At 48.3% G+C, this 14,512-nt stretch overlaps 1 protein-coding gene across 1 annotated transcript in view; it reads right to left on the bottom strand.

Moving 5' to 3' along the window:
- DHX40 (DEAH-box helicase 40) overlaps positions 1 to 14,512 on the bottom strand; it is a 158,412-nt gene that overhangs the window by 109,973 nt on the left and 33,927 nt on the right. The window contains exon 7 of the mRNA XM_075336224.1: positions 11,254 to 11,385. Within this exon, the coding sequence (XP_075192339.1) occupies positions 11,254 to 11,385 (132 nt within the window). The remainder of the gene's footprint in view (positions 1 to 11,253; positions 11,386 to 14,512) is intronic.

Genomic DNA, 14,512 nt, shown 5'->3' with positions numbered 1-14,512 from the left:
GTGGGGGTGGGAGAACGCACATGCCAGCATGGGGTGGGGGAACGCATATGCCAGCATGGGGTGGGGATGGGGGAACGCACATGCCAGCATGGGGTGGGGGTGGGGGAACGCACATGCCAGCATGGGGTGGGGGTGGGGGAACGCACATGCCAGCATGGGGTGGGGGTGGGGGAACGCACATGCCAGCATGGGGTGGGGGAACGCACATGCCAGCATGAGGGGGGGATGACATGCATGCCAGGATGGGGGGGAAACTTGCTTGCCAGCATGGGGGGGGGGGGGAACAATGCATGCCAGGATGGAGGAAACATGCATGGCAGTATGGAGGAAACATACATGCCAGGATGGAGGAAATATGCATGGCAGGATGGGGAAAATATGCATGCCAGGATGGAGGAAACATGCATGGCAGGATGGAGGAAACATACATGCCAGGATGGAGGAAACATGCATGCCAGGATGGAGGAAACATGCATGCCAGGATGGAGGAAACATGCATGCCAGGATGGAGGAAACATGCATGCCAGGATGGGGAAAATATGCATGCCAGGATGGAGGAAACATGCATGGCAGGATGGAGGAAACATACATGCCAGGATGGAGGAAATATGCATGGCAGGATGGGGAAAATATGCATGCCAGGATGGAGGAAACATGCATGGCAGGATGGAGGAAACATACATGCCAGGATGGAGGAAACATGCATGGCAGGATGGGGAAAACATGCATGCCAGGATGGGGAAAATATGCATGCCAGGATGGAGGAAACATGCATGGCAGGATGGAGGAAACATGCATGCCAGGATGGGGAAAATATGCATGCCAGGATGGAGGAAACATGCATGGCAGGATGGAGGAAACATACATGCCAGGATGGAGGAAACATGTATGCCAGGATGGAGGAAACATGCATGCCAGGATGGAGGAAACATGCATGCCAGGATGGAGGAAATATGCATGGCAGGATGGGGAAAATATGCATGCCAGGATGGAGGAAACATGCATGGCAGGATGGAGGAAACATACATGCCAGGATGGAGGAAACATGCATGGCAGGATGGGGAAAACATGCATGCCAGGATGGGGAAAATATGCATGCCAGGATGGAGGAAACATGTATGCCAGGATGGAGGAAACATGCATGCCAGGATGGAGGAAACATGCATGCCAGGATGGAGGAAACATGCATGGCAGGATGGAGGAAACATACATGCCAGGATGGAGGAAACATGCATGCCAGGATGGAGGAAACATGCATGCCAGGATGGGGAAAATATGCATGCCAGGATGGGGAAAATATGCATGCCAGGATGGGGAAGAAGGGAATTTTGTTTACTTACCGTAAATTCCTTTTCTTCTAGCTCCAATTGGGAGACCCAGACAGTGGGTGTATAGCTACTGCCTCTGGAGGCCGCACAAAGAACTACACTTAAAAGTGTAAGGCCCCTCCCCTTCTGGCTATACACCCTCCTGTAGGAGTACGGATTCCTCAGTTTTAGTACCAAAGCAAGAAGGAGGAAAGCCAATAACAGTTTCAAAAACAAATTCAATCCGATAACAAGATCGGAGAACTTAAGAAACAACATGAACAACATGTGCACCCGAAAAACGAAACCCTAAGAACAAATAGGGCGGGTGCTGGGTCTCCCAATTGGAGCTAGAAGAAAAGGAATTTACGGTAAGTAAACAAAATTCCCTTCTTCTTTTTCGCTCCTAATTGGGAGACCCAGACAGTGGGACGTCCAAAAGCAGTCCCTGGGTGGGTAAAAAGATACCACATGAACGGGCTGTCAGACAGCCTCTTCCTACAGGTGGGCCACCGCCGCCTGAAGGACCTGTCTACCTAGGCTGGCATCTGCCGAAGCGTAGGTATGCACTTGATAGTGTTTGGTAAACGTGTGCAGACTCGACCAGGTAGCCGCCTGGCACACTTGCTGAGCCGTAGCCTGATGCCGCAATGCCCAGGACGCACCCACGGCTCTGGTAGAATGGGCCTTCAGTCCAGATGGGATCGGAAGCCCAGCAGAACGGTATGTGTGAAGAATTGGTTCCTTGATCCACCGCGCCAGGGTGGATTTGGAAGCTTGCGATCCCTTATGCTGACCAGCGACTAGGACAAAGAGCGCATCAGAACGGCGTAGAGGCGCCGTGCGAGAAATGTAAATCCTGAGTGCTCTCACCAGGTCCAACAGATGTAAACCCTTTTCAAATTGGTGAACTGGATGCGGACACAAAGATGGCAAAGTGATATCCTGATTGAGATGAAAGGAAGAAACCACCTTGGGAGAAAACTCTGGAATTGGACGCAGTACTACCTTGTCTTGGTGAAACACCAGGAAGGGAGATTTGCAAGATAACGCCGCTAGCTCGGACACTCTTCGAAGAGACGTGACCGCCACAAGAAAAAACTACCTTTTGTGAAAGCCGAGAAAGGGGAACCTCTTTCAAAGGCTCGAAAGGCGGCTTCTGGAGAGCAATGAGAACCTTGTTCAGATCCCAGGGTTCCAATGGCCGTCTGTAAGGAGGAACGATATGAAAAACTCCTTGGAGAAACGTGCGTACTTTAGAAAGCCGTGCCAAGCGCTTCTGAAAGAATACGGATAGCGCGGAGACTTGACCCTTAAGCGAGCTAAGCGACAAACCTTTTTCCAACCCAGACTGCAGGAAGGAAAGAAAAATTGGCAATGCAAATGGCCAGGGAGAAAACCCTTGAGCCAAGCACCACGCTAAGAATATCTTCCACGTCCTGTGATAGATCTTAGCTGAGGATGGTTTTCTAGCCTGTCTCATTGTGGCAACAACTTCATGAGATAAACCTGAGGCCGCTAGGATCCAGGACTCAATGGCCACACAGTCAGGTTCAGGGCCGCAGAATTCAGATGGAAAAACGGCCCTTGAGACAGCAAATCTGGACGGTTTGGTAGTGTCCACGGTTGGCCTACCGTGAGATGCCACAGATCCGGGTACCACGACCTTCTTGGCCAATCTGGAGCGACGAGTATGGCTCGATGGCAGTCGGACTTGATTTTCCGGAGAACTCTGGGTAACAATGCTAGAGGTGGGAACACATAGGGGAGTCGGAATTGCGACCAATCCTGAACCAAGGCGTCTGCCGCCAGCGCTCGGTGATCGTGAGACCGTGCCATGAAAACTGGGACCTTGTTGTTGTGCCGTGACGCCATCAGATCGACGTCCGGCGTCCCCCAGCGGCAACAGATCTGCTGAAACACGTCCGGGTGAAGGGACCATTCTCCTGCGTCCATGCCCTGGCGACTGAGAAAGTCTGCTTCCCAGTTTTCCACGCCTGGGATGTGAACTGCGGATATGGTGGACGCTCTGCTTTCCACCCACGTCAAAATCCGCTGGACTTCTTGAAAAGCTTGGCGACTGCGTGTTCCCCCTTGGTGGTTGATGTACGCCACCGCCGTGGAATTGTCCGACTGAATCCGAATCTGCTTGCCTTCCAGCCATTGTTGGAAGGCTCGCAGGGCAAGATAGATTGCTCTGATTTCCAGAACATTGATCTGCAGGGTGGACTCTTCCTGAGTCCACGTCCCCTGAGCCCTGTGGTGGAGAAACACCGCTCCCCACCCTGATAGGCTCGCATCCGTCGTGACCACTGCCCAGGACGGGGGAAGGAACGACTTTCCCTGTGACAATGAGGTGGGGAGAAGCCACCAACGCAGAGAGTCCTTGGCAGTCTGAGAGAGGGAGACAGTCCTGTCGAGGGACGTCGATTTCCCATCCCATTGGCGTAGAATGTCCCATTGTAGAGGGCGCAGATGAAACTGCGCGAACGGGACTGCCTCCATTGCTGCTACCATCTTTCCTAGGAAATGCATGAGGCGCCTCAGTGAGTGCGACTGGCTCTGAAGGAGAGATTGCACTCCAGTCCGTAGCGAGCACTGCTTGTCCAGTGGAAGCCTCACTATCGCTGAGAGAGTATGAAACTCCATGCCAAGATAAGTCAGAGATTGGGTCGGGGTTAGATGAGACTTTGGAAAGTTGATAATCCACCCGAAACTCTGGAGAGTGTCTAGTGCCACCTTCAGACTGTGTTGGCATGCCTCTTGAGAGGGTGCCTTTATAAGCAGGTCGTCTAGATACGGGATGACCGAGTGACCCTGCGAGTGCAGAACAGCTACTACTGCTGCCATGACTTTGGTGAAGACCCGGGGGGCTGTTGCCAGACCGAAAGGTAACGCTACGAACTGTAGGTGTTCGTCGTGTATGACGAAGCGTAGGAAACGCTGATGCTCTGGTGCAATCGGCACGTGGAGATACGCATCTTTGATATCTATTGATGCTAGAAAATCTCCTTGAGACATTGAGGCTATGACGGAGCGTAGGGATTCCATCCGGAACCTCCTGACTTTTACGTGTCTGTTGAGCAACTTTAGATCCAGGACGGGTCGATACGATCCGTCCTTTTTGGGACCACAAACAGATTGGAGTAAAAACCGTGACCTTGTTCCTGAAGAGGGACGGAGGTCACCACTCCTTCCGCCTTTAGAGCGGCCACCGCCTGCAACAGAGCATCGGCTCGGTCTGGTGGTGGAGAAGTTCTGAAGAAACGAGTTGGCGGACGAGAACTGAACTCTATCCTGTACCCGTGAGACAGAATATCCCTCACCCAACGGTCTTTGACGCGTGACAGCCAAATGTCGCCAAAGTGGGAAAGCCTCCCACCGACCGCGGGTGTGGGAATCGGAGACCGCAAGTCAGGAGGACGCCGTCTTGGCAACGGTTCCTCCGGCTGTCCTTTTTGGGCGTGACTGAGACCTCCAAGAATCTGAGCGTCTCTGGTCTTTTTGAGTCTTTTTTGACGAGGCGAATTGGGACCTGCCCGGTCCTCGAAAGGACCGATAACCAGACTGACCCTTCCTCTGTTGGGGTTTGTTTTGTCTGTGTTGCGGTAAGGATGAGTCCTTACCCTTGGAGTGTTTGATGATTTCATCCAAACGCTCTCCAAACAATCGGTCACGAGAAAAAGGCAAATTGGTTAAGCACTTCTTGGAATGAGAATCTGCTTTCCAATGTCTCAACCACAGGGCCCTACGCAAAACAACGGAGTTGGCTGACGCCACTGCCGTGCGGCTTGTAGCGTCAAGAACAGCATTAATCGCGTACGACGCGAATGCCGCCATTTGCGAGGTCAATGGTGCTACCTGCGGGGCAAATGCACGTGTGACTGAGTCGACTTGCGCAAGCCCGGCTGAGATAGCTTGGAGTGCCCATACGGCCGCAAAAGAAGGCGCTAATGACGCTCCAATCGCTTCATAGATGGATTTCAGCCAGAGCTCCATCTGCCTGTCAGTGGCATCTTTAAGTGCCGCTCCATCTTCAACTGCAACCAAGGATCTAGCTGCAAGCCTGGAAATTGGAGGATCCACTTTTGGACACTGGGTCCAACCCTTGACCACCTCAGGGGGAAAAGGGTAGCGTGTATCTTTAAGCCGTTTAGGAAAACGCCTTTCAGGATAAGCGTGGGGTTTCTGGATTGCGTCTCTAAAGTCAGCGTGGTCCAGAAAAGTGCTTAATGTACGCTTAGGGTATCTGAAATGGATTCTCTCGTGCTGCGAAGCTGACTCCTCTACAAGAGGAGCTGGTGGGGAAATATTTAACATCTTATTGATGTTAAATATAAGATCATTAACTATGGCGTCACCATCTGGTGTATCTAGATTGAGAGCGGTCCCAGGATCAGAATCCTGATCAGTTACGTCCGCCTCATCACCCATAGATTCATCTCGCTGGGATCCTGACCATTGAGATGAATGTGAAGGCCCGTCATAGCGAGCCCGCTTAGGCTGCCCGGGGCCATCGTCCGAGTCAGAGTCTTCACCCTGAGGTGTATGTGCCCGTCCCGGAGCTTGGAGGTAATTCAGCTGAGGGGGACCAGGGGGCAATGATTGCACAGTGTCCGTGGCCTGAAGTACAGGCCTAGCTCGCAATGTGTCAAGAATTTGTGACATAGTGAGAGACATTCTGTCAGCAAAAGCTGCAAACTCAGTTCCTGTCACCTGGACAGCATTCACAGGTGGTACACCCTGGGTCACGTCCAGCAGAGGTCCCGACTGTGCAAGCGCCGCAGGGGCCGAGCACTGCACACAATGGGGGTCCGTGGAGCCTGCCGGTAGAAAAGTCCCACATGCGGTGCAGGAAGCATATAATGTCTGTGCCTTGGCACCCTTGCGTTTTACGGACGACATGCTGCTGGCTCTCTGCAATGTGAGAGAGTCTATAGCCAAAGGGCGACCAGCGCTATGTAATACCAAGTATTTGTAGAAACAAAATACTAAGAATACTACTGGCACAAGAGGGGGTGAGCCCTGAGGGCTGCTTACCGCCCGCTGAATAGCGGGTAAGAGGCGCAGAATTCCTTGTCTGGGTCTCCCCGGCTCCCCTCTGCAGCTCAGCGTGTCAGCAGGAATGGCTGCCGGCGTCTGTGGAGAGGGGCGGTCCGTGGGAGTTTCCAAACAAAAGTGCGGGAAACAGTGTCCCCTCTGTGCCGATTGTGAGGGCTGGAGTATGTAAAAACGACTCCAGCCCTCGGCGCTGATGCACTGACCAGCGTCCCGCCCCTCTCCTGACTGGCAGGTCTGGGGGCGGGAACGAACGGAAGCAGGCCGCAAAAGCCGGGGACTCGAGTTATCAGCGCGGCCGCCGTAAAAGCGCGGGCCGCGCTGAAGTCCCCGGCGCACCACAAGTGCAAGCCGCGCCGCAGTCCCAGCGGCCGGCGCGACCGATTCCCAGAAGTGGCCAGCGTCCCGCCCCTCTCCTGACTGGCAGGTCTGGGGGCGGGAACGAACGGAAGCAGGCCGCAAAAGCCGGGGACTTGAGTTATCAGCGCGGCCGCCGTAAAAGCGCGGGCCGCGCTGAAGTCCCCGGCGCACCACAAGTGCCAGCCGCGCCGCAGTCCCAGCGGCCGGCGCGACCGATTCCCAGAAGTGTGCCTGCTTCAGCGAAGCTGAATGAGGCCATGGCACAAGCGCCGTAGCGCTGATGTCCCCCGGCGCACTACAACACCCAGCATGCTGCGGTGTGAGCGCCAATGCACGGGGACACAGAGTACCTTGAGGAAGCAGGGCCATGTCCCTGATGTACTCCGCTCCATCCAGCATCTTCTCCAGGGGCTGTAGATGGAGCACGGTCTCAGTGCCTGGAGACCAGTAAATCCCACTTCACCCAGAGCCCTGTAAAAAGGGATGGGGAAGGAATCAGCATGTGGGCTCCTGCCGCCGTACCCGCAATGGGTACCTCAACCTTACAAACACCTCCGACATACAGTGGGGTGAGAAGGGAGCATGCTGGGAGCCCTGTATGGGCCCTCTTTTCTTCCATCCGACATAGTCAGCAGCTGCTGCTGACTAAAAACAATGGAGCTATGCGTGCGTGTCTGACCTCCTGCGCACAAAGCTAAAACTGAGGAATCCGTACTCCTACGGGAGGGTGTATAGCCAGAAGGGGAGGGGCCTTACACTTTTAAGTGTAGTTCTTTGTGCGGCCTCCAGAGGCAGTAGCTATACACCCACTGTCTGGGTCTCCCAATTAGGAGCGAAAAAGAAAATATGCATGCCAGGATGGGGAAACATGCATGACAGGATGGGGGAAACATACTAGGTAAATTTTCATGTAACTATGAAAGTGTTTTGTATTTTTGTGACTTTTGTAATAAATTTGTATAATTATAAAAATTTGGGAGGTTGTATGTGAGACAGTTTTATGGTTTTCCTAGTATTAATTTAACTGAGAGCATTTTTTTTTTGCTGTTTTTACCCAGCTGGTTACCCTTTGGGATTTTGGGTCAGGCTGCAGCTAACCTGCAATATTTTGACCCTGAAAAACCATTGTGCCTGGTAGCAGCACATCCTCGTAAGGTGAGCATATTACTTTGCCCCTTTGATGGTTTTACCACTCAATTCAGGATATCTGCAATACGGAGCACCACAATTACCATAATTGTACTGACCTGGAGAATCATTAACAAGTCACATTCAACATACTATATATACTATATATCACACATCAGTGATTCTGGTACGTTTGTGCTTTTTTTTAAACGTACCAGAATCACTGACATACGCAGACCCATTATAATGAATGGGTCTGCTCACACATCAGTGATTTTTCACTGCACGTGTCTCCGTGCAGCGTACCCGCGTGTGTGTGATTGCTGCACGGAGACATGTCCATTTTTTTCTGGCATCACTGATGTCCCACGGACCACGCAGTAGTGTGGTCTGTGAAACACGTGCCAGAAAAAAACGTGCATTTAAAATAATAAACATTTTAACTCACACGGCATCCAGCGATGTCCTTTGCAGCCCGTCCTCCCTGCTGCTTCTAAGCCGGCTGATTACTGTCGCGCATATTCATTATGCGCGACACAGCCGACCCGGAAGCAGCTGCTGCGGGGGGTCACCGCCGGCCGGATGCTGCGTCGCGGGAGCAATCAGCACCATGGACAGCGGGAGCGGGCGCAGGTGAGTTGATTTCTAAGTGCAATCACGGGCCACGGATATCGGAGCCCGGATTGCACTTAGACAACCCACGTGTGCCGTGATTCACGGCACACGCAGGGACATGTGCGTGTTTTACACGCCAGTGAAAAACGTCACTGTTTTTCACTGATGTGTGAAACGGGCCTTACCAAAGTTGTAATTTTTTTTTCACATTTTCCACTACATTGAGTGGTTAAATAAATGGTGCTATTAAAATTTACAATTTATTCCACAAAAAAAAACAAACAAAAAAAAAAGTTTAAATTATTTCATATTTTCATGTATTGGACTCTTACTTACACCACAATACCAAATATGCCTATATTTTTGTTTTTATTCACAAATTTGTGAACTGAAAAAAAGGGGTCGCTTTATTTTTAACACAGATAATTTTTAATAGAAACACCACTTCATTATATTTTCCATAATGTAACAAAACACAAACACCTAAAGGAAATACAGTAATACTTAAAAGGTAATCTATCAGCAGATGTTTTGGAGTTGAGGTTTTTGCTACCTCATCTAAGTCCAACATGATGTAGGTAGAGACCCTGAGTTCAATGATGTATCACTTAGATTAGTGTGTGCATCCATTCTGAAATAGTGAAAGATTTGAGATTTTGTATGAAGCAGAGCTCTGGGAGCAATCCCCACCCACACCAAAGTTTAAGGCTATGTTCACACTAGAAAAATGATTTTTCTTAAGAAATTTCTTAAGAAATTTCTTAAGAGTGCACCTGTGTTAAAAAACGCACCAAAAACGCACCTGCGTTTTTGCCGCGTTTTTGGTGCGTTTTCGGTGCGTTTTTGGTGCGTTTTCGGTGCGTTTTTGGTGCGTTTTTACCGCTGGTTGCTCCCTGCGTTATTGTGCCAATTATCTATGGCAAAAAACGCAGTTAGGCTATGTTCACACTAGAAAAATGATTTTTCTTAAGAAATTTCTTAAGAGTGCACCTGTGTTAAAAAACGCACCAAAAACGCACCTGCGTTTTTGCCGCGTTTTCGGTGCGTTTTTGGTGCGTTTTTACCGCTGGTTGCTCCCTGCGTTATTGTGCCAATTATATATGGCAAAAAACGCAGTTAGCTGCAGAAAAGAAGTGACATGCTCATTCTTTTTCTTAAGAAAATCTACTGAAAGAATTTTCTTAAGAAAAAAACGCAGTGTGCGCACAGCTAATTTTTTTTGCCATAGGTTTTGCTGGGGAATGTCTGCAGAAAGGTTACAAGAATTTCTCAAGAAATTTCTGCAGCAAAAACGGACCAAAAACGGACCAAAAACGCAGGTGAAAAACGCAGTGTGTGAACATAGCCTTAGCTGCAGAAAAGAAGTGACATGCTCATTCTTTTTCTTAAGAAAATCTACTGAAAGAATTTTCTTAAGAAAAAAACGCAGTGTGCGCACAGCTAATTTTTTTTGCCATAGGTTTTGCTGGGGAATGTCTGCAGAAAGGTTACAAGAATTTCTCAAGAAATTTCTGCAGCAAAAACGGACCAAAAACGGACCAAAAACGCAGGTGAAAAACGCAGTGTGTGAACATAGCCTAATGGTACATTTCCATAAACAGAAGCTGCTAATCACAGAGGGGGCGGAGTCGGACTATAGCTCAAGTGTCACTGAGACCCACTAATAATAAAGATAAGAGGCTTAAACTAAGGGCTCATTCACATGACCGTTCCGTCTGTCCTGTTCAGTTCAAGTTTTTTTGCGGACCCATGGACAGGACCATCTTTTCAATGTCTTTTGTGTAGGATCGGATGGTCAACGGTAGCACTTCCGTGTGAATCCGATCCTACAAAAAAGCACATCGGATGCCGTATGTCCGTTCCGTTATTATGGAACATTTGCATTATCCCCTCTTTTACTAAAATACTAGAAGGCAACCCTAGAGTATCCAACTATTTTTCTCACATTTTTTTTTAATTTGTGCAGTGCATTTTTTTATGAAACATTGCTTTTTCAAGTCTTATTATTTTCTTCATTCTGCAGTAATAGGAGGACTGGAATCTGCCCAGTGTAACGCAAGTAATTTGTGAGCTTGGAATAAAATACGAAGCATACCTATCACTATCGGGGACTATCTTCTATTCTAGTAAACCCAAAATAAACACTCTTGGATCTAACACAAAGGCGTTTTATATTTATATTTTTTATATTATTTAACACTTTTTATTTTTGGCTTATTTTTTGTCCTCCTAAGGCCTTGAACCTGTGATTATTTCATTGGTTGTTTACTGTATTGCAATATTAGAGTATATTGTGAAATTCAAGTTCTCCCAGGAACCCAGCCACAGTCTAGGCTTCATAGGATGACCAAGTTGGCAGCAACGAGGGTCATCAGTAGACCACGGGTTATCATGGCAATCCATCAGCACCCCACGGCTGCATTGTGGGAGAAGGCCAAAATGAGTCAGTCCACTTACATGTACAGCAAGCATTTGAATGCTACTGTCAGTCACTGAGAGGCATCAAAATAGTTAACAGCAGTGATCGGAGGTAGCTGTTATATATTGATATATTACACAGTGTGATATTCCAGTTCTGATAACTTCCGAGGCCGATTACATTAAGACCTCACATAGCTGCCAAGATATGAGCACAATTCTAATTAATAAGACCTGTGCATTATACTTGCCGACTGTATGTGTTTCTTGGCTGGTATGTGGGATCGTAACAGCCAGTGCTGCGGATGTGAGTAGTAATATACCTTTAAATGTTTACCTTGAAAATTAAAGAAAAACCCTGTCTTACCTGTTGGCATAGAACCATACAATGGCAAGATAAGAAGCCCTTCCACAGTGGAGTCAAATACATCATGCCGATAGTCTATCATTTCAGCTTTTTGGTACAACACATCACATGCTTTCTCAATTTCCGACTGTCCTGCAGTATAAAAAAAAAAATACCAGTAATGTAATTCTTAATGGAATAGAACACTAACAGCTTAAGATGGCCAATAAAATACACAATAATGAACAACGTTACTAAGAGTTCCATACATGAGAAATTTCAGTCAGCCAAAAAGACCATTTAAGGGTATGTGCACACCTAACCATTTTTTGTGGCATCAAAAACGCTAGGTTTCTGGCCGCTAAAAATGCATCCGCGGCAAAAAACGCATAAAAAAATGTATGCTTTTCTACCGCGTTTTGGTGCGTTTTGTATTCACTGCGTTTTTATGTGTTTGTTTTTTATCAGTGAACAATGCCATTAAAGATTGATGAAGAAAAAAAAAAAAAAAAGAAGATCTGATGTAATTTCCTTCTTCAATCTGCTCTCCTTCATTCTCCACTAGTGTATGCAGGAGAGCAGACAGCTGCAGAACTACAAGGCTCAGCATGCTCCATCCAGGACTCTATTCTGGAGGGAGAGGCAGGGGGAGCAAAACTACAAGGCACAGCATACTCCATCCACTAGTGCATGCAGGAGAGCAGACAGCAGCTGCAGAACTAGAAGGCTCAGCATCCTCCATCCAGGACTGTATGCAGGAGTTGTTTTGCCCAAAAACGTAACTGTATGCTTGCCAGGTACAGCAGGCAGGTACGGCCTGCCCCCAACCACCAGCTGGCTATTTGTACCCGGCTTGGAACTAAAAATATAGGGAAGCCCTTTTTTAATTATTTAATGAATTTCATGAAATAATAAAAAAAACAAAAAACGTGGGCTTTGCCCAATTTTTGTGTCCAGCCAGCTACAACTAGGCAGCTGGGGACTGGAATCCGTAGCGCAGGGTGCCCAAGCTTTTTGGGCACCCCTGCTGCGAATTGCAGTCCGCAGCCACCCCAGGAAATAGCGCTTTCATAGAAGCGCCATCTTCTGGCGCTGTCTCCAACTCTTCCAGTGGCCCTGGTGACGGGTGGCTTGCTGAGTAATAAGGGGTTAGGGCTAGCTGTATATTATAAGCTGGCCGCAAGCCCGAAATTCATGGTGTCACGCCAATATTAGACATGGCTGCCATGAATTTCTAGTAAAGATAAAAAAAAAAAACAAACACAACACACAGAAAAATATTTTTATTGGAAATAAAACACATCACAATTAGTGACTCCATCTTTATTGAACTAAAGACCCCCCCCCCCCCCCCCTCTGCAGTAATCCTGGGTCAAGGGTCCCGCGATGTCCAATCCGGATCCAATATTATCTGATCGGTCTGCTGGAAGGCAAAGCGATCAGATGTATCAGGTTCAATGACCTGAATCACATGACACATCAGCTGATTGTTTAAACGGCTTTTAAACAATCAGCTGATGCATCAGTAGAAAAAAAAAAAATATTCTCCTCTGTGCAGACTCCCGTCCGATCGTTCCAGGACCCGCCGGTAATCAGCTGATGCGGTCACCTGATAGCATCAGCTGATCGTTTAAACCGGCTGGGCGGTAAAAAGCCGGCCTTACCGCTGGTCTTAAACTGTCAGCTGATGCCATCAGGTGACCGCATCAGCTGATCACCGGCAGGTCCTGGAGCGATCGGACGTGTCCCGGGAGTCGGCAGTCTACGAGAGAGGAGCTGGGAGAGGACATGGCGCAGGATGGGAGCGTACATGGCGCAGAACGGGAGCAGACATGGAATGCTGGGTGAGTACAATCCTCTTCCTGTACACGTGACTGTACTACCCACCCCTTGCATTTTATAGCTGCGTTTTTAGTCATAGCTAAATTTGCAATTTGCGTTTTTCATTGCGTTTTTGAACATCTCATTGAACTCAATGGGTGAAAAACGCAGGAATAATTGACATGCTGCGTTTTTGTGGGCACCACAAAAACGCAGCTAAAAAAACACTGTGTGCAGACAGCAAAAACGAAAACTCATAGACTTTGCTGGTGAAGCAAAGTCATGCAGTTTTCTGAACAAAAACGCACCCGAAAAACGCGGCAAAAAAAACGCATAGTGCGCACATACCCTTAGACCAGTATTTTCATATCTACATTTCATAAATGGAAGCCCAGACTTAGCCACAGATTGCTCTGAAATCCTTAAAGTCAATGATAAATATTAATGTTCGTCAAACCCACCAGTTTCGGTTGGATCTGACAATCATCTATTGTATATGTGTGTGATCTAATTTTTTCCTGATGGCAGTTGTGGGTGTGTGGATGTAATGATCGGATTGTTGAGTTTCAGCATGCCCAATACATTTGTTCTCAGGGGAGATAAGCATCAGAAAACACACACTTTCTTAGCTGTACTGAGCAAGATCTGTGGGGACAGCAGGGATAAAAAGAGTATTTCGACAACATCTATAATACAGGAGTGGAAAAAATGATGCGAAGTAAGAATTCTTTAAAAAAAATAGATGTGTTCATTAGAAATGAGCAAACCCGAGGTTTGGTGTTCATACTAAACACAAACTTTAGTAAAAAAAGAAGGGAATTTTGTTTACTTACCGTAAATTCCTTTTCTTCTAGCTCCAATTGGGAGACCCAGACAATTGGGTGTATAGCTACTGCCTCCGGAGGCCACACAAAGTATTACACTTAAAAGTGTAAGGCCCCTCCCCTTCTGGCTATACACCCTCCCGTGGGATCACGGGCTCCTCAGTTTTAGTGCAAAAGCAAGAAGGAGGAAAGCCAATAACAGTTTTAAAGACAAATTCAATCCGAAGAAACATCGGAGAACTGAAACTATTCAACATGAACAACATGTGTACCCGAAAAAACCAAAAATCCCTAAGAAAACAGGGCGGGTGCTGGGTCTCCCAATTGGAGCTAGAAGAAAAGGAATTTACGGTAAGTAAACAAAATTCCCTTCTTCTTTGTCGCTCCATTGGGAGACCCAGACAATTGGGACGTCCAAAAGCAGTCCCTGGGTGGGTAAAAGAATACCTCGTGATAGGGCTGTCAAACAGCCCTGTCCTACAGGTGGGCAACCGCCGCCTGAAGGACTTGTCTACCTAGGCTGGCGTCCGCCGAAGCGTAGGTATGCACCTGATAATGCTTGGTAAAGGTGTGCAGACTCGACCAGGTAGCCGCCTGGCACACCTGCTCAGCCGTAGCCTGGTGCCGTAAAGCCC

This window comes from Anomaloglossus baeobatrachus, chromosome 2, assembly GCF_048569485.1.
Source record: "Anomaloglossus baeobatrachus isolate aAnoBae1 chromosome 2, aAnoBae1.hap1, whole genome shotgun sequence".
NCBI classification, from domain to species: Eukaryota; Metazoa; Chordata; class Amphibia; order Anura; family Aromobatidae; genus Anomaloglossus; species Anomaloglossus baeobatrachus.
This window is presented reverse-complemented; position numbering and strand designations above follow the sequence as displayed.